Here is a 20,465-nt window from a genome sequence, read left to right on the forward strand (position 1 = left end):
CTCGTTATGTAACGGCTGAGATGTCGCTCCTCATCTTCATCTCTCAGCCTGTGCTCATCTTGCCAAATTGGAATAATCCAGTTAGAGCTATTCCAGAGTCAGATCTCTCCTGTTGATGGTTTCACTGACCTATCTGTCCTCGTTTTAGGAAATTAGGAACTTGAAATCTCACATTTATAAGAATTTGGCTTGCTCTTGAAGGTACCGTAAGAGTCAACGGATTTGGTTGTAAGCAGTATATTAGTAACATTCAGGTCAACTAAATCCTCAATAACCCTGTGTTAGTGTGAGAGAGAGAGAGTGTGTGTGTGTGTTCTGAAGCTGTGGAATGCAGCAGTGTCCACATGGCTGCACACATGCATCCTTTAGACTCTTTTGCTCACTTCACTTCATTCCCAGCTCTCTGCTTTCTCTTTTCTCCCCCACTTTCTTGTTCTGTGACCTGCTTGTCGAGCCTGTCAGCTTTTGTTTGAAAGTTATGAACTCTCATAACAGTGTAGGCATCATCTAAATCAGAGAAGCAGACACCCCCCACTACACCAATACCCTCCCCCCATTACTCAGTAGGATTAGCCAAATACACTCCTTTTTGGTTTGGAGTTTAACTGTTAAACGGCAGAATGAAACTAGACTTAGGCATGACTGTGACTGTTGAAGGAGATTTTAACACACTATTACTGTGCACTATGTACTTTACCATTTAGTCTATGAACTTTAGAGAACCAACATTTTTTTTTACTAACCAGAACTATAAGCCATACCTGGTTTGATAGGAAATGCCATCATGAACATGTACAGCAAAGCTGCAAGCTTTAGCAGAACATGGTGAATTTTTCCAGACATTGTACAATGGAGCACACAATGTCGGCAAATCTAAAAGACACTTTTATAAGATGTGTTGTCCAGCGTGTCGTGGGCCATCTTGAAAATCTTTCTCTCCATCATCAGCTTCTGGTATCCCCCTCTTGTAAGGAGTGGGTTCTTTGTAACATTCCACTCTTGGGTTTTTCACTTGAATAAGTGCATCACCCGAGTACTTGAAGTGCACTTCTTCTTCTTGGAAATTTTCAGTATGAACACACTACTGACACGACTATACAACTACGCCTATATACTATACAATACAAAGAATTATGCATAAATATGCAATGTGGCACACATCTAGTCTTTATACCACAAAATATTTAAACAGTGGTAAAGTGAATGAATTGGAAATAAAAAATCAGAATCATAAGTAAATTAAAAATAAATATTCATTGTCCGTGCCAACCTTCCATTCTACAACCCTACCTATTGATTGATGTACTCAATTCTACTCTTTATTCCGTAACACATTTTCACTAGCCACGTTATTGTTTCTCCAAAGCAGAGTGTTTAACATGATACAGGAAACACCGTTCCCCACAAACATTTTGACATCATCTTCATGCAGTTCTTTACATCTTACTCACTGTCACTGTCTCCTATACAGGATGAAGAAGACTCATTTGTGATTAAGGCCATCATCCACGCCATCAACGATGACAATGTGCCAGGTCTGAAGCACCTCTTAGGTTCTCTGACAAGCTACGACATCAACCAGCCCAATAAGGTGAGACACACAAACAAAGGAAGCAAAACATAAAAGGTTAAAAAAAAACAGCAAACTGAATAGAATTCTCAGGAATCCAGTTCAGGAGTCCCTGCTTGGCTTCAATCCAAACGGAACGACGGCCAAGACGAGCTTGATTGACCCGCTGATAAGCGTCTCGGTTTCACCACTTTATGACGTCGCGGTCATTTTCCATGCTGTCTGTTAAGCGCAACGTGAATATTCAGTGTAGTTTTTGGAGCATTTTTAATTGTAATGTATGAGGAGGTTGGAATAGAGTTGGACTGTAACTTGGTGTTAATCTTTATCTGATTAATTGGTCTTGGCTGTGCATGTGATGGGGTCAGAGATACAGAAAGTGTGGCCGCTTAAGTTGATTTAACTTCACAAAAATGTCTGTTCAATAGCGAATAATTAAAAAAAAAAGGGTTTAAGCATTTAACCTATTGCATTTGTTTTGGCCATTTGGATTGTTGTTATTAGCCTCTATCAAGGTTGGACACATCATTAAACAAATAACATGATGAATTTGTGTCTTAGCTATTAGCTTTTATTAGTACTTGCCTGGAGGCAGCCTGCTGTACTACACACATTGTCTGAGGTACAAACCTGATGTATGTTAAATTCATTTGTAGATCAGGCACGTGTTTCCAGTTTGTAGAAATACAGACAAAAGAATGTAAAGAACAAAGGTGGGTGCTACGTAACAGATATACGAGAGATACGCACTATACTTCAGCTGACAGTTAAATAAACATAGCTGGAGTCAAATACTGTGTTTCATGTGTACACATTGCATCTCATAGTCAAACCGAAAGCCAGTGACTTAATGACTTTGTGTCAAGGTCACAAACCGGATTGGAGACGAAGTATATAGAGAGAAGAAGAGAAGTATATAGACAATATAGATTGCGTTTCATAATTTCGAATTATGCACAGCACAATTCCAGTTGTTTACAAGAGCATGCTGGCAACAAAGTGACATTTTGCATAGGATAAAAAGGGTCAGCATGCAGTTACAGCATTATCTTTTGTTATATAAGACTTGTTTTTCTTTCCCGTACACAGGTTTGTTTATAGCTCGTCTACATAACACAGGCTGGTAACACTTTTTCATTTACATGTTTACTTTTCATAACGCTTCATGAAACCTGCATGTCTTCTACATGACAACACATAAAGCTGCATAAACATTTCTTAAATATATATATATATATATATATATATTTAATCATCAGCCTGACTGATTCTTGCTTTTTGCTGACAAAAGGGTGTTGTTCAACTTTACAAGCTGTTTTACTGTGGAACGTCACGACAGCTGACTTTGAAGTTTAATTACTTGTGGTATGGTGATGACGAACGTGACTGAAGTCAAACTTCAAACACACAGGGTCAAAGAAAATATATATCATTACGGCATTGTGATTGTTCCGAGTAAGAAGAGCATTTAACCAGGTAGCAAGGTTTTCGTTCACTGCTAAAGATATTGCCAGTAATTTGGCAGACACTAAAGAAGCTCTTACGGAAGTGCTAGCACGTGTTTGTTTTTTTCATAATAACCCTTCAGTAACAACATAACTCTGACTCGGGTCTTATGTCAGTTTGGCGAAAGCAGTCTATATGTCAGATAATTGGTTTGGAAAAAAGCTTCCATGAATGTTTATGTAGCTTTATGTCAGTCATCATGATGAAATCGTGTTGGTGTTATAACCTCTGCTTAGTAAAGTGATACTTCTCTAGGTCTTCTCAGTCTTTCAGCATTAAAAAAGTAGTAATGTAGTGTATATACAGTACTTACTGCACTTTCTTTCTTTTAAGTGTGTGTTTAAATGGTCTACATCAGGGGGTGTCTAATGTTTAGAGCTGTATTGTCATCTTTTCACTAGTCGGTATTTCCTTGATGTACTGTTTGAGATAAAACTTCTAGAACGTTTTGTGAAACGGGGAAAGTTATTTGAAAAACCATTTGCTGTTACATCAGTTGTCATGTGTGCTGCTTAAAATTTCAACAAAACAGCTTCTTGCCCTCTGGTTGAGATACCGCAGAAGTGATGATGTTTGTCTTTAAGGAGAATAAGAGATAAGAGGAGGCGGCGTGAAAACTCTAATGTATCCAGCAGAGTGAGAAACAAGGCTTGCTGTTGAATGCATGCATGGCTGGGAGCTTGTGTGTGTGTGTGTGTGTGTGTGCATTCTAAAGAGCATTCCCACGGCTCATGCATTTATTCATGCCAGAGAATCACCTCCAGTCACATATAAACAGCTGTAATCGTGGGCGTCAGCGAGAGCATTTAAGCAACCGCGTTTAAGCCGAGTTCAGCAGACAGCCTGCTTTCCACAATGAAAACTACAATGCAAAAATGGCATAATAATTAAGACTCATTTGAATTACAAAGTTCTAAGAGTGACACTGATTAATTAGAGACATGTTTGTATTACCTGTCATACAACGAGGAATGGCTGGTACCCTGCGTGAGATTAATTAAGCCGTTCTGTTTCTCTCCTTCTGTGTGTGTGTCTGTGTGCGTGTGTGCTTCAGCATGGAACACCTCCACTCCTGATTGCAGCTGGCTGTGGAAACATCCAGATCATAGACGTTTTGATGAGAAAAGGAGCGGAGATCCAAGTCCTTGACAAGGTGCGTCTTTATCCCCCTACTTCTCACTCACTATTCCTTCGTGTATTCATCATATTAGCTCACTTATATTCTAAACTTATTTTTGAATTTGAAAGAAAGAATGTCAAACACTACCCTCTGATCTCATATATCTATGATCTATATAACACATGGGGAGATGGAAAGCGAGAAATGCAGAAAAAATAAATAGCATTAAATGAAAAGATGATCATCCCCTAACTCTAAGTCCAGGTACGACCAAGTTGTGTTCAACATATCTTACTGAACTGCAAAGCCTTTGATAACATCAGACAATGACATTTTAGAATTTCTGACTAAGCTTAACCTTCATGTTGTCCCTGGGTCTTTTTGACCCCGCTGGAAGAATTTAATGTGTCATAACTTTGGTTTTCTTCCACATATTTGCCTGAAATTTACTAGGATTGTTCCAAATTGTGAACTTTGCAAGCAAAATTAATTTAGTCTATTTTCGTTGAACTATGTGTTCAGAACAGTATATTCTCTCGGCCACATTTAGTGGGGCAATAGGTCACACTTTTGCCCTTTTCAGCGCAATGAACATACATACAGACACAAAAATGCACACGTAAAATGTCCACTAACACACGCACCGAAAACACATGCACACACAAATTCACACACACAAACACACACACACAAATTGGGCATTGCATTTCAAGCATTTGTAAATATTTCACACTTTTGATATGCCTTCGTCTAGCAGAGGGCAAAATATGATCTACCGAAATGATGCTACACACACACACACACACACAAGCAGTGGGCATTGCAATTCATTAAGCCTCCGGAAAAAACAAAAGCTTCTCATTTGTAAATATTTCACACTTGTCAGATGCATTTGTCCAGCTGGGGACAAAATCTGATCTACCAAGAAGCTTCACACACACACACACACACACACACACACACACACACACACACACACACACAGTCAAACACTGACATTGACATTCATCAGTCAGTGGTTATCCAAAATAATATTTAATAATTTCTGCTTATTTTACTCAAAAAATGGCATAATTTTATGTGCAATAAAAAAACATAAGGAGTGTAAAAGAAGTTTTATTCACATGAAATTATGGCATGTTTTTGAGTGGGGGTGTGGTCGTGCGTGCGTGCGTGTGTAGCCTGTTGTTGGTTGATCAGATGACATCAGGTGGGTAAAATACATATTACAAGCGTAAAATAGATATTACACACAGAATGGTGATAATTGTAGAATTTTTGATTTATAAGCATTCAAGTCAATTTGGCCTGGAAAAAAACAGGTTTTATTATTTGCTGACATTAAAAATGGTCAAAATGGTTTCAAAACAATCTCCTTCCCTTGAAATATACCAGCCTGTAATTGTGCATCAACGTTTGTGCCTCTATAGTGAAAATAATTAAAGATTTGTTGTTTTTTTTTATTTTTTACTAAAAAATTTTTTTAGTAAAAAATACTACATTTTTGCATATTAATGAGGTTTATTATACCAAATATGACAAAAAAATTAGCAAAATATATGTTAATATGTTGGAAACAAGTTAGACTAAAAAGGTATTAAAAAAAAAAAAAAAAAAAAAAGGCTATCATATATAGTTCATTTTTTTATAAGCAGTCAAAACAGACAAGGTCAAGTTGACAGCGCTCTAATTTGTATAGGAGGACAACACAAGGGTTAATGTCTTCTAGTTTTGTGCATATTTGGGATTGTTTAGACTGTACTCACCATGAGTGTTTTTTTAATTTATTAGATATAAATCAGTGGTGTGAGAGCAGCTATGCTGTATGGGTTAGAGACTGTAGCAGTGAGAAAATAACACAAGGCAGAGATGGAGGTAGCGGAGATGAGGATGTTGAGGTTCTCTTTAGGAGTGATGAGAATGGATAGGATTAGGAACAAGCACATCAGAGGGACAGCTCAGGTTGGCTGTTTTGGGGACAGGGTCAGAGAGGTTAGATTGAGATGTACAAAGGAGGGAGATGGTTATATTGGTAGAAGGATGTTTGAGATGGAGCTGCCAGGTAAAAGGTCAAGAGGAAGGACAAAGGGGAGGTATATGGATGTGTTAAATGAGGACATGAAGGTAATTGGGGCGAGAGTAGAGGATGTCGAGGATAGAGTTAGGTGGAAACTGATGATTTGCTGTGGCGACCCCTAAAGTGAAAAGCCAAAAGTAGAAGAAGAAGAAGATATAAATCAAATCAGGTAGTTAGTAATTAGTTAGCCTTTTGTCAGAAAATCGCCAGTTTAAATCCCACTGATGCGACAGCCATCTGTGTCTGAGATATTCAGGAGAGCACAATTAGCCATGCTCTCTGGGCTGGAGGAATGTAAAGTAAAACTTATTTTTAAAGCAGAAGAGCAAGTGCAGTGTTTTCACACCATTGCAGTTCTACTTGCATAATGGTGTATGAAACTCATTTTTCTGCTTGTACGTACAGAGAACACAAGGGTTGGTTAAACCATCATTGCTGAGTATTATGCCATCTGACAATCCATCATAGATCTCATAGATTAAATAGTAATTAATGATAAGTAGAGTTTAGTATATGGATGGACATTATTGCTGGTTAATACTCCTTAACAGCTGTTTGGTGTTTTGATGTTTGGAGAGGTTTTAAAAAGCAGTTCATGTGCAGGTAAAGTGAAGGGCTTTCAGATGCAGCCAAAATAGCCTGGTTTTCTGTCTCACAGTCTGGAGCCAACGCTATCTACTATGCAGCTCGACACGGCCATGTGGGGACCTTGAAATTCCTCCATGAAAAGAAGTGCCCTCTGGACATGCAAGATAAGGTGCCTCTCTCTTTGCCCCTCTCTCTCTCTCTCTCTGCCTCTCTCTCTCTCTCTCTCTCTCTCTCTCTCTGCCACTCTCTCTCTCTCTCTGCCTCTCTCTCTGCCTCTCTCTCTGCCCATCTCTCTCTGCCCATCTCTCTCTCTCTCTCTCTCTCTTTCTGCCTGCCTCTCTCTCTCTCTCTCTTTCTGCCTGCCTCTCTCTCTCTCTCTCTCTCTCTCTCTCTCTCTGCCACTCTCTCTCTCTCTCTGCCTCTCTCTGCCTCTCTCTCTGCCCATCTCTCTCTCTCTCTCTCTCTCTCTCTTTCTGCCTGCCTCTCTCTCTCTCTCTCTCTCTCTCTTTCTGCCTGCCTCTCTCTTTCTGCCTGCCTCTCTCTCTCTCTCTCTCTCTCTCTTTCTGCCTGCCTCTCTCTCTCTCTCTCTCTCTCTCTCTCTCTCTCTCTCTCTCTCTCTTTCTGCCTGCCTCTCTCTCTCTCTCTCTCTCTCTCTCTCTCTCTCTCTCTCTCTCTCTCTCTCTCTCTGCCTCTCTCTCTCTCACACACACCCACCCACACATGCGCACACACACACACACCCTTACATGCACCCACACATACATTGCCATCACTAATAGTCTTCTGGCAGAGGCTATATCTGAGAATTTATTTCCCATCGTTCCACATATGACACATTTTCACATTTTCATTCTTTCCCTTTTCACAGTTTCTACGGTCTCATTGGACTTTTCGCAGTTTCCATGGTCACTCGCCGGGCTGAGAGCCGCTCGCTCTATAAAATAATCGTTGCTCTGTTTACAAAAGCACCTCTCTTGACTCAAGAGCATGCTCAGCCATACCAAATTGCAACATGAAGTGCTGTCGAAATTCAGAAACACAACAAAGAGTCACGCTTTTCAGTGCGTGTTACTTTAATAGAGATGGAAATTGCAAGCCTGCATGGTTTCACAGGCTTGAACTAAAGTAGCCCCACTAAATGCTCTTATGACTCTAATCATGTTAACATATAACTGTCTTGTTGGAAAAGATATTTAAGTTATTTTAAATGTGTGGTTTATGCTGTAAGTCAGACCATGACTGAATAGTCATGCTTGGGGTTAGCTGTGAGTTACAGGACTAGATGTTTCAGTGTTTGAGTTCACTGACCAAATTTTATTTACAAGGATCCAAATGTCTAAATCCACCATTAATGATCAATACACCAGAGTATTAACCTAAGGAAAGGAGATTTAAAGATGATGTTATTGTATAATTTTTTTGCAACTGTAAAAATCAGCCATATAAATGAATTAAGTAGACTTTAATTGAAAGAATTAAAATCTGTGCAATAATAATGTAATTCTCCATTAGAGCCGTATAGGCTGGTGTTCTGGTACTTTCCATTCATAGAAGACATTGATATTAATGTTGATATTAGATAGAAGCTGACATTATTTCTAAGCCTTCTTGTGTTTCGTTTGGATTAATCAGTTATTAATTATATGAACTCAACACTTAATGATGCTAGCACTAACTGAATATAATCAACATCATGTGTTGGGGTTTAAGACGTGAAGTATTCTGTTACACTTTGTTACACTGATGCAAAACAGTAAAGCAGATTATATGAGGATATTTCAATAGAATTCTGTTTCTTAAGAGGATTTCTCGAATGAAATGGATTTGTCTCGGTTTCAAATAATGTACTCTAGAAAGATTAAAATGAACTGAGTAAAGCTATAATGAGATTGTATAAAACGCTGAAATAAAGATGATGAAATAGTGAACTCAGACTTTGTAACAAACATAAGCAGTTTACGACTCAAAAGTCTATGATCTACGTTACATCAAATCACCCATTAAATAATTATTATTATGAAATTTACACTGCAATTAAGGCCTTCGTGAATCATATAAAGTATAATAACGATGCACGAGTTAATGATTGATGTTCAAAATTATATGCTGAACTTTCTTGTCATGGATTTCTCAAATAGCTCACTCAGCCATATTAAAGCCTCAACATTCCAGTCAGCATATTATGAATATTCCTTTTTTTTTTTCTGGTGCAGTCCGGGGAGACGGCTCTGCACGTGGCCGCACGATATGGCAACGTGGATGTAGTTCAGTATCTTTGCAGTATTCACGCCAACCCTGACCTGACTGATCGGGTGAGTAACATCAGAGGAACAGGAAAGTACAAAATACAAGAAGAGGAATAATTTACTGCACATAATATTATGCTGTTAAAATACGAAGCGCCAAAGAAAACTAATTAAAGCAGTAGATGTTGGCTGTTACCAGGAAGTGTAATGGATTTCATTTGGAAATGTGTTCAGAAGAGTATACATATAAGTACAGTACTGGAATAACACAGGAATGGTGACTAATTATTCATAAGTGTGTATAGTAATGTAGAATTTCTCACTTAGTTCTGTAACAGAAATGACTTTTTCAGGCAGAGTTTCATTCTTCTGTATTACATTACTTATCGGAATTTGGGGAAGGGGTTAATTACAACCTTTTGCACGTTCTCTGATCATTTCCAGACAAGCAGTACTTGCAGAATTTGGTGCAAATATCATGCATGAACTTGATAATTATGCTCAAACAGCTTTGCTGAAGGCACAGAAAGCACTGATTTCTTACTCTACAGCAATGGCATTCAGATATGGCTAATCATGTTTGTGCTTCAATTCATTTGAAAACCACACAAAACTTCCTGTAGTGACTTCAAGGATACAAATTACAACTGTTTTACCCAGTATTTTAGGTTGACAGATACATGAAAGCAAGATTTTCAATTTCATACATACTGTATATTTAAAGCATGAAATAATAGCCAATTAAAATTGATCAATTTTGGGTGAAGCATTCTATTAGGGATAAAAAAAATACGATTCCAACACTTAAAGGTCTTTTATGATTAACACTTTTAATTTCTTATTGTTCTACAGGAGCAGGAGACTCCTCTGCACTGTGCAGCATGGCACGGGTACTCAGCAGTGGCACGGACTCTGTGTCAAGTCGGCTGTAATGTTAACGCCCGTAATCGTGAGGGCGAGAGCCCACTGCTTACCGCATCAGCCCGTGGCTTCCGTGACATTGTTGAATGTCTGCTTGAGCATGGGGCTGACATGGACTCCACTGATAAGGTACACACACACTCTTACACACACGCAGGATAAGCAATAGTGAATATGTGTGCAGTCTAGATAAATAACAAATTGCGCTGAGTTCTTATTATGAGTTACTAGCTTTATGAGCATTTGTTATAGGGCCCCTCTATATACCAGCGAATCTGTGCCCTTAGAATATAATGAATTATTCACTCTGAACAAAGATGCTATAAAAGCGATATGGATTTTTAAACAGCCGTAGATTATAGAATCACTTTAGTTTCAATAAATATATCATGAGTCTAAATGTCTAAATTGAATTTGGACATGGATCTGAAACTCTACATCATATAACATAGGAAGATGATGAGGTCCTATGATTGCAGGGTTTCTTTATTTCTTTATTTACCTCTGAATGCATTAAGCATCTATAGTTTAGAGAAATGTTACTTTGACAGTTTTTTTTCTATTAGTAAGCTCTATTTTGCATGCGCATGTGTGTTACAGGACAACCACATCGCGCTGCACCTGGCTGTAAGGAGATGTCAGCTCGAGGTGGTGAAGTGCCTCCTCAGCCACCACTGCTATGTGGACCACCAGGATCGCCATGGAAACACACCACTGCACATTGCCTGCAAGGATGGCAACCTGCCGTTGGTGGCGCTGCTCTGTGCTGCTAAAGCCAATTTGGACATTCCAAACAAGGTGAGTAAGGTAGAAACCAGCTCAACAACAGCAACCTGTGTTCTCTCTCTATTTATGAATCATCAGAAATTTGCATGTTTATTTACATGTTTATTTAAAGATTAGTTTTAATCTAAAGTGGTAAAGCTGTAATTTTAGCTGTAATGTTTTCCACTGTGGGAAAGTCATCACGATGAGAGCTTTGATGCAGGATTCAAGATTTTATTTGTCTCACACACACACGTGTATATACACAGAATTGGCAAAAGGTTTGCGGTTTCTCAGTAACGTGACAACATTCATTGTTTTTTTTTTTGTTTTTGTTTTTTTTTCTTGTTTTTTTGTCTTATTAATTACAAGGGGGTTGAAAAAAGAGAGGATGGTGAAGGAACAATCTTTTTATACCTGGTATCACACAAGGGACAGGAACAGACTATAGAATAAAAATGTTTATTCATTCCACAGTATGTTTCCATCCCTTGTTTCTAAAAGACAGTGTAGATGATTGATTGTTGAAGGTTGAGGCTTTAACTTAACTTTTGAAACACTTTATTTATATAATTCGACACGACCATTGCAAGACTTTTAAAACATGGACTAATATTCAACATTCTGTCCACAGGAATTTATCTTACTAGAGGGTTTGATGGAGTGTAATACTAAACAATTCCTTCATTTCACTTCTGTCCCTGCTTCCTTCCTTTGTGTCTGCAGCAGTTCAGTCATTGCATGATTTAAAGCCATTTGTTAAAACTACGATCTGTTGAGCAAATGTACTTTTTATTCTTTTGTCCTAAGTTTATTAGAAACAGCACTTCCATTAGCCAGCAGGCAGAAGATGGATGGCGGCTCTCATTCAAACCTTTAACAGAAACAAAATGTTATTAGTGTTAAATTGATCAGTCAGTGCCAGGGTTTCTTCTGAGCCATGAATGGAAAGTGCAGGAAATTTTTAGATTTTAGGTACTGTTTCTGAAGTTGTTTGAGGAGTTTTTTGTATTTTTGTTGCAGTTTGGGAAAACTCCACTCCACATGTCCGCGAGTAACGGAGGACTGGAGGTGGTGCGGCATCTCTGCGTGGCTGGAGCTAACACAGACGCCATCACTAATGTGAGTCATGGGACATAACCACTGGATTTCTTTCATAAAGCTAGGCTTTTACAAACAGTTTCACAATTTTCAGGTACTAAGACTTACAAAACTTAAACAAGAAGCAAACAAGCAGTTGACAATTCAGTTATGTCTATAAATACATTAGCAAAGTAAATTTGAAGTATGAAATAATGGAACGGTTTAACAACAGTCACCTTTAACAACACCCTTGTCGATAGTGAGATCGTTACTAGTATGAGTCATAAGACAAACCCACCAACGTTCAGACATTTTCGATCAGAGGGGCTTGGGGTAATGAAAAACACTTACTTACATTAAGTAAGAATGTTGTTACTTAATGCAGACTTCCAATCTCCTGTCCAGCCCTGAACATATTTGTGTTAGCGCAGAGAAAACCAGGAGTAGGAACTTCATGACTCATATGAGTAAATTCTGACATCCAAATAACTGCTTGAGTAAAAGGAAGGGAGTAACAACTGAAAAAATAACTGTTTAAGTAGTGAGTTGCTCATTACACAGGATTGAATTTACAGAATAAGCAGCCGGTGGTATTAGAAATGGGATAAAAAGCATTCAGTGTAGATGAATGGAAGCCAAAATCTAGTACAGCTTATTGTTTATATTGCATCATACAGTAAGGACACCTCTTTGTTGTTAAAGAATAATGATATGCACAGTTGACATGACATGTTACAATAGCAGTCACCATTTTCTTATACACAATGCACAGGGCATTTAAATCAATCTGATTTAAACCTCACAATGAAGAGGTCATAATTGCCTTATTAATTTGATTCTGATTTGAGTGACTGCTCTGGTCTCAGAGGTTGTTGATACCTTGTAGAGATATAACATCATAACAATAGAATTTAAAAAAGGCTAATTGATGTGTTCCAACCACCACATCGGCTGTCATAACAGTTAGCTTGTTTACGTTGTCTGTCCAAGGCATCGCAGTCATGAATATCAAATTGTTTGGCCACAACAATTGTGGTGGGATTTGTTTTAATTAGTAAATCATATTCACTTTATATCTCTGAGAGATTTTTTTTATAGTATTAGCAAAATGCTAGCAAGTAGCTTTAAGCAATTCTGGGACAAAAACAGTGTAAAAAAATGCATGGAAAGGACTAAATCAATGACTACATTTTTAAACAAGACCAGAAACAACTATCAAACTTAAAAAGTAAAGTTTGTCTTTATAAAGTGAGTGAAATATAAGGCCATGAATGTAAATGTTAAAACCCACTTATTTTTCAGTGCCTGGCAAGTTTGCCTCTTTAGCCAGAGCTGAACAATGTAACTTTTAACGTTAACCTTATCGATCATCTTATGCATAAGCAATGTATATGTATTTCTGAAGTTACAGTTATTGTCTAAGGTATCAGCATGACAAGCAGGAGGCAGTCATTTGATCGAGGATAATATTATTGCGCTCTAAAAACTAATAAGAATATTGGCGATTTTAGAAATGAAGTTTAGCTATGAATGATATTCACCTCTAGGCATTGGGGTGAGATCATGTACAGTACCATGTAAGTGGTATTTTAAGGGTCTCTTACATACAATGATTAGATTATTCTATAGATGTTGTAGTGCACTAATATTCACTGGCCATTACCTGAAACCCAGTCCCTGCGGAAGCTTAGCAAATAAGATTAAAGTCAAGGGAAAGTTAATCGGCGTATATGAAATTGAGTTTCCAGTTTATTTTTTCTTATTTATAAATGACTCCTAAAAGAACACAATTAAGTATGAAGTTCAGCTCTCAAGCACTGATTGCTCACTATCCGGTATTGGCTATAAGCAGTTCTATAGTGGAGTTATAGCTGTGTGACTGAAGGAGTAAATCAATATATGTCAAGGTAGCTGGGTCTGTATTCATGTAATTGACTGTGGAGGGTCTGCTGCCAGAACTGTGTGTGTGTGTGAGTGTATATGTGTGTGAGCGTGTGTGTGTGTGTGTGTGTGTGTGTGTGAGAGCGAGCTTGACCCTGGGAAGCTGGTGTTATCGATGATGCTTAATTGTTTGTGTGTGGCATTATGTATCCACTCGATCGCATCCAGATGATGATTTTGCGTATATGCGATGGAAAGAGAAAAGCTTTGTATCTTCCCACAGTTCTGTCTTCCTTGAGTGGATTCTTGGATTCCCAGAACTCTGTTGCTTAAATAAAGCACATCAATTATCAGCACAACTTATCTCTTCTATGTACATATACTGGATTCAGTGATGCGTTTGTGTGTGTTAATGTACGTCGATGGCTGATGCACTATTCATGGATGTTAAAGGATGTCCTCTGGTCTGTTCACGTCTTAAGTGTTTCCCGGTCTTCATTTGTTTGTCAGTATGAGAACTCTGGCCTCATTGTGTCAGAAGTCTTTCCCTCTGTGAACACTACGCAGCTTGGAAGGCACCTTCAGATGTTTTGAGACATCTACTAGCCCATAAATGAAGATGAAGGCATCCCTACTGGGGACTGAACAGAGTAAGACTGAGAAATAAAACAGACTGAAAAGAATGTTATAGAAAGAATGGGGTAAAAATAGGAAGACCGATAGTCATGGTTTTTAGAAGGACAAAGACACAAAACGCATTCCGTCCACACATTTTTGCAAAGTAGTTTCAAACAAGTTAAAACATCCTGTCTTAGTTTTTATTAGCTAGAAGCTAGCACAAGCGGGGGAAAAAATTAAGCATATAGGAATACAAGTTAGAAATTCTCTCAGAAATGGTGTCCTGTTTGTTAACTTCAGATAGCTAGTATTAACACAAGATTTATGAAGCTATATCATTATGACTTAAAGTTCTTCTTAGGTAAGATTATACTAGCTAGATAGCAACCATTAGTAGTTAATATTCGAAACATTTCTCAGAAATCTTGTAAGGTATTTATTTATTTGGCTCATGCCCATGTTTAATTATATAGTTTAAACTTGATTTTCATTATGTATTACTTAGCATCTATGCTAGCAAGAAAGCTTTTGTTTGTCAAGAAAGCATTAGCTTGGACATGAATCTGCAATTTTTAACTCGCCTCACTTGTGGTTATACTACATTTTCACACCTAATTCGCATATAGTAAATGTTTTATTGGTGTGTATGTGTGGGTGTGGAATAAAGAATGCTGCCTATTTAGAGCACAGCTTTGAGAAAAGACCACAGCTGTTTTTTTAGCTGTGTGGTTAGCAGTATGCTTGTGGTCTCAGGTGCTGGCTGATTGTATAGAAGGGGGTTTAGTATGGGGATTTGGGGTTTACTGGTTTCCCCTCTAAGCCCTTGAGGTGTGTGTGAGAGAGAGACATGCTCTTGGCCTTTCCTTTTAGCATGTAGCATTTCCAACACCCTGTTCTGTCCTCATGCTCATAAATCTGTTCTCCCTTTAGTCACAAACAAACCCAAATCTGCCATTGCTTTTGTCAGCTAATGGCTATCGTCCTCCTTCTGGACCTCAAGGACTCGCTGTTATATACCACCACCATCTCTCTCTCTCTCTCTCTCTCTCTCTCTCTCTCTCTCTCTCTCTCTCTCAGCATCAGCACTCTGTAATAGGAAAACTGAGTTGCAATTCAGAGCTGTAATGGAGTTTTATTTTCTTAGCCTTTCTCATCTAGCCTGCTCACATCATTCTGCCCTGAAGCTTATCTCTCTTTGTCAACTTCATTTCTTTATTTTTGTATAGGATGGAAAGACAGCAGAGGAAGTGGCAATTGCAGAACAGCAAGAGCATGTAGCACTTCTGTTGGCCAAACTGAAAAAGGTTTGTACTCTGTTAAACAGCCCACACTGTATTAAACTGGCTGCTGGCGGTTCTGCATTAATTAATTAACTTTGACACAGATTGGGTCCAGGTTTAATAATTCAGTTGGCCATTTTATTGTTGCATTTCTTATATTTACATTCTAACGATGCAGGTTATGTTCAGCCTCTTTGGTGCATAATCTTTTGTTCAACACTCATAGTTTATGCTAAATTGCTTGGTATCTTCCATTACATACATAAATCTGCTTCCGTGTGCACTGGCGGTTTCCTTTAATTTCCTCTCTGATTGCTCCCTTAGGACAACCACAAAGGCGGCTACATTCAGCAGCTGAGACCAACTCAGACACCTCAGCCGCGGATCAAGCTGAAACTGTTCGGCCATTCCGGCTCTGGAAAGAGCACGCTGCTCGAATCTCTTAAATGTGGCATCCTAAGGAGTTTCTTTAGACGTAGGAGACCCAGACTCACTAACCCTGTGAGACACCCAGCTTCACCTGCTACGTCCAAACCTGCTGGTATGAAAAGCATTGCCACTCCAAGCCACGTTTAACGCTGCTGATACTCACCCCAAACCAATTTCAGAGTTATAGATAGTTCTTAGCTATTTGCTTCTGTGATTAAAAACGTAAACATATTGCGTTTGTATCTGAGGTTTTTTATTTCATTTGATGTTTCTGGTTTGGATCATTTTTACTTCACGTACACTTACAAGGCAGATGCAATGCATTTCCTCCTACAAGAAACACTCTTCAAATGAAGTAAGGAAATAAAAGTTTCATTGAAGGAAAAAGAGATCTGCAGAAAGTGTCGAGTGCACTAGACATATTCAACACTGTGTGACTAACACATTCTCCAAATCCTCATACAAGTGCATGAATGAAGCATTGAAAAAAGTCCCTTTTTTGGGTGACACTGTTAAGAGTGTTGACTGTAGAACTGCTGCCTGTATTTTACTGCTCCAGATCTGACTCACCTCTGAACCAGATTGGTTGAGTAGCATTTCCCACAGTGATGTCATTCACCATCAGTTTGCAAATTCAAATCGAACAAGCCTGTGGTGTGACGCACACCTGCTCTGTCAGTCACTCTGTAAGGACAGTGGCTGTTCATCACTGAGAATCTCTTTGTAGCATTCTTACAGCTTTTTGCAGTATATTTTATTACATAATACTCAGTGCATTGAATGTGTTTGGCATCTCATAGCCAAATAGATAATAAAACTCAGTTGTTTGAACACTAGTAGGTGTTAATGCTGGTTGACCTTTTTAAATCCTTTTTCAGCAGAGGACTTGCACTTGTTACTTTTGTAACAATGTTTTTTTAATACGTGACTCTGCAGGCACTAAAGAATTTAAGATAAATTGAAGTAGATCAGTGAATAATAATAGGATTTAAAAGACGTTAAAGGATTTTAAATGACCATACTGCCCCCTGCTGGTTATATGTTGTTACTGCATAATTTCCAGGATAACCCCTTGATAAATCTATTCATTGAATTTTACAATGACTTGTCAGTGTTTATTAAATGTTTGTTTGTGTGTGTTTGTGTGTGTGTGTGTGTGTGTGTGCTCCCATCCAGTCTCTGTGAGCATCTCCAACCTGTATCCAGGCTGTGAGAATGTGAGTGTGAGGAGTCGCAGTATGATGTTCGAGCCCAGCCTGACTAAAGGAGTGCTGGAGGTTTTCACCCCTGCCCACAGCAGCCTTAACGCGGCTGATGACACGGCCACCAAGGCCATCGACATCCACACAGCCAACGTCAATGGTTAGACGCCCACCGTCCTCTTCATCACAAAATCTCATGAATCATGTTTTAAAACTGAGATGCTTTCTAACAGTTTGAAATTTTTTCAAGCAATTTATTATATCTAAATATGATTTGTTAGCATATCGAAATATTTGCTGGAGTTGTTGTGGTTTTTATTATTCACTTCTTTTAGTTATGGCGGTCCATACTTTTCTGTCACAGTGCATAAAATTATTATTACCTCATCATTAGAGTGTGGGTATTGGCTCCTGAAGTCAGTATTATAATAAGTGTGTTTGTGTGTATTAGGTGTTGGAGACTTCAGCGTGTGGGAATTCTCTGGTAATCCAGTGTACTACTGTACCTACGACTATTTTGCGGCCAATGACAGCACAGCCATCCACCTGGTGACGTTCAGCCTGGAGGAGCCGTACGAGACTCAGCTCAGCCATGTCACCTTTTGGCTTAACTGTCTCAAGGCTCTCATGCTGCCTGAGGAAAATATTGGTGAGTTTGGTTTTGATTGTATCTGTGAATGCAATAGTAAATTAAGAGCAGGATTTGAAGGCATGTGTGTTAACAGTTGCGCTGCAGGTAACAGTTTTTTTTGTCCATACAGGGAATTTATGCTATGTATCTGATATATAGAGGCTATATATAAAATCATATTCCTTATTTAATAAAAGTTCCTTAGTGGTTTAGGGGTTAATACAAATGAAAGCCTCTACTCTGTTGAATATCCAGAAAGGATTTTTTAATAAATGTTCAATTAAATGAATGCTTTCATGCTTTTAAGTAGAAAAATTGATGTAAATAATATGATATGGACTTTACCAGATTTGATTTTACTTTACTGAACACGTATGTGAGATTTTGAAATGATGTTAGACAGTGCTCTTCTCCGCCATCATCATCATCATCAAAACATGACTTGAGTGAATGTCTTATACAGTATACTGCTATTCTCACCTCTGGTGCGGTTCCAAAGACTATACAATCTGTACCAAGACATATTTAAATATGTTACTGATATACCTTTAGTTACCTTTATATACTGATGTCAGTATGTCACTTGTAAATATGTTTAGTCTATAACATTATTTTCGATGATTCCTTACAAACTGCTTGACAAACTAATTGACATTTTCAGATTCCCTGTTTTTTATTTTCTCAGTTACTGTTGCTATCTGCCATTTATCTCAGCCTGCTTTTAGCCCCAAACACAATTTCCTTGGTTATGTTTTCTATTTAAAGACACAAAAAGGGTCAAAAACATATCTAGGGGACTCATAATAGTGAGCAGAGGATCTTATTTTCTACTTATTTTCAAATTCAAAAATGAATAGAAACACAGGTGCCATAATAAAATTCCTCTTTCATTGCATAAGCCAGGTCATTTCATAAATTAAGTTGGATATGTGAACTGGATTTGAGTGACAAAATAAATACTGTGCATGAAATCCTTTACTCCCTGAACTCCTTTAAACACCAGTGCCTCAACAATTTATGAAGAGTAATCATATTGTAACTCCAGCAATACTCACATGCTCTTCATTAGCTTCCTTATTATCCCTATGATCATCTAGCAACAATCACAGTTTTGACATTTCGTATGGTTTATGATAGTGTTTTCACAAATTCACAACTTTCTAAGTATTTAATAAGTAATATGCTAATAGTAAATATGCTGTCTGTCTGTTTAAATCGAAAGATGTTTGTCTTCATTCAGTTTGGTTTCATGTATTTATCTTTCGTGGATATGTTAAATGGAAGCCTGAAGTAATTGTGTCCGTTTAAACTGAGTGACTGTATGTTGCGCTCATGTGTTTACATTACATTAATATTTAGCCACTTGGCCCACAGTCTTATCCGCAGTGTCCTGAACAAAATGTTCAAACAGGAAAAGATAGGATTTGAAAAGATGTTTTTTTTTACTCTTAAACACAAGTTTTGTGTTATCTTTATTGAGTGAATGTGTAACACATCGGAAAAGCATATAAAGTATAATAAAGCAAAGAAAACCAGAAATAACAAGATACTGATCACACTTGAAATATTAGTTTTAGAAAAAAATCACTCTGATGTGACTTAAGCTTATATAACCGCATGTGCTCATGTCTCTCTCTCGCTCTCTCTCTCTCTCGCTCTCTCTCTTACAGCTAACACATTAAGTTTTCTCGAATAATTTTGAGAGAAAAAAGCAACCTTTTTCATGAAGACTTTCCTGTGGTATAAAACTTGCTGACTGTTAAAGTTCTGACACTTGAGAGTTCTTCCAAAAATCTAAAATAAACTCCCCTTTATGGAAAACAGAAACTATCATTTATACATTTTTTTTTTTTTATTAAATAGCAATGCAATTGTTTATCTGTTTATTATAAGGTATAAATTATGTAATCATCCATTATACAAGTTCCTAAGAATAACCATAAAAAATAAAACAGGCGCAGTACTATACACCTACAGTTTGAATTACAGTCGAATGTATGGATGCTTTCAGATCTGCGACGTAAGCAGTATAAAGGAATCTCTATAGACTGAGTGCTGTAATCATTAACGCTCTGAGCTCTTTCTGCTCTCAATGCTGTAAACAACACATCAGTCCATTAGGCTGCAACACACCTAGATTTCTCATTACTGCAGTGGTGATGTACAGTACAGTATGTGTAGGTGGATAATTCCAGTTAAAAGGGGAAGTTGTATAATAATGGATTTCTGCTGTGTTTCTAGCTTTTGGAGGAAAGATCAGAAATCCTCTTAATGTGGTGCTGGTAGCGACGCACGCCGACATTGCCAACCTGCCTCGCTCTTTTGGTGGCGAGTTCAGCTATGACAAAGAGAGGTCTTTACTGAAGGAAGTCCGTAACAGGTGAGGAGGGTTAGTTTTAGGGAGGTTGTATCTAAAACATGCAAATTACACGTCACATTCACCTGTGTGTTATACGATTTATTGAAAATGACTAAAGATGTCGCATCATAATGCGAGGCAAGTGAGGCTGGTTAAAAGGGCCATCGATGAAGCTTTACTACAAAGAAA

The 20,465-nt window shown here is 38.0% G+C and overlaps 1 protein-coding gene across 1 annotated transcript in view; it reads left to right on the forward strand.

The window, feature by feature from the left end:
- dapk1 (death-associated protein kinase 1) overlaps positions 1-20,465 on the forward strand; it is a 63,354-nt gene that overhangs the window by 36,633 nt on the left and 6,256 nt on the right. The window contains exons 12-23 of the mRNA XM_060882564.1: positions 1,472-1,591; positions 4,131-4,229; positions 6,932-7,030; positions 9,075-9,173; positions 9,960-10,157; positions 10,629-10,826; positions 11,817-11,915; positions 15,602-15,679; positions 15,980-16,196; positions 17,261-17,446; positions 17,738-17,935; positions 20,159-20,297. Coding sequence (XP_060738547.1) covers positions 1,472-1,591; positions 4,131-4,229; positions 6,932-7,030; positions 9,075-9,173; positions 9,960-10,157; positions 10,629-10,826; positions 11,817-11,915; positions 15,602-15,679; positions 15,980-16,196; positions 17,261-17,446; positions 17,738-17,935; positions 20,159-20,297 — 1,730 coding nt within the window. The remainder of the gene's footprint in view (positions 1-1,471; positions 1,592-4,130; positions 4,230-6,931; positions 7,031-9,074; positions 9,174-9,959; positions 10,158-10,628; positions 10,827-11,816; positions 11,916-15,601; positions 15,680-15,979; positions 16,197-17,260; positions 17,447-17,737; positions 17,936-20,158; positions 20,298-20,465) is intronic.

The sequence above is a fragment of the Tachysurus vachellii genome, chromosome 12, assembly GCF_030014155.1.
Source record: "Tachysurus vachellii isolate PV-2020 chromosome 12, HZAU_Pvac_v1, whole genome shotgun sequence".
NCBI classification, from domain to species: domain Eukaryota; kingdom Metazoa; phylum Chordata; class Actinopteri; order Siluriformes; family Bagridae; genus Tachysurus; species Tachysurus vachellii.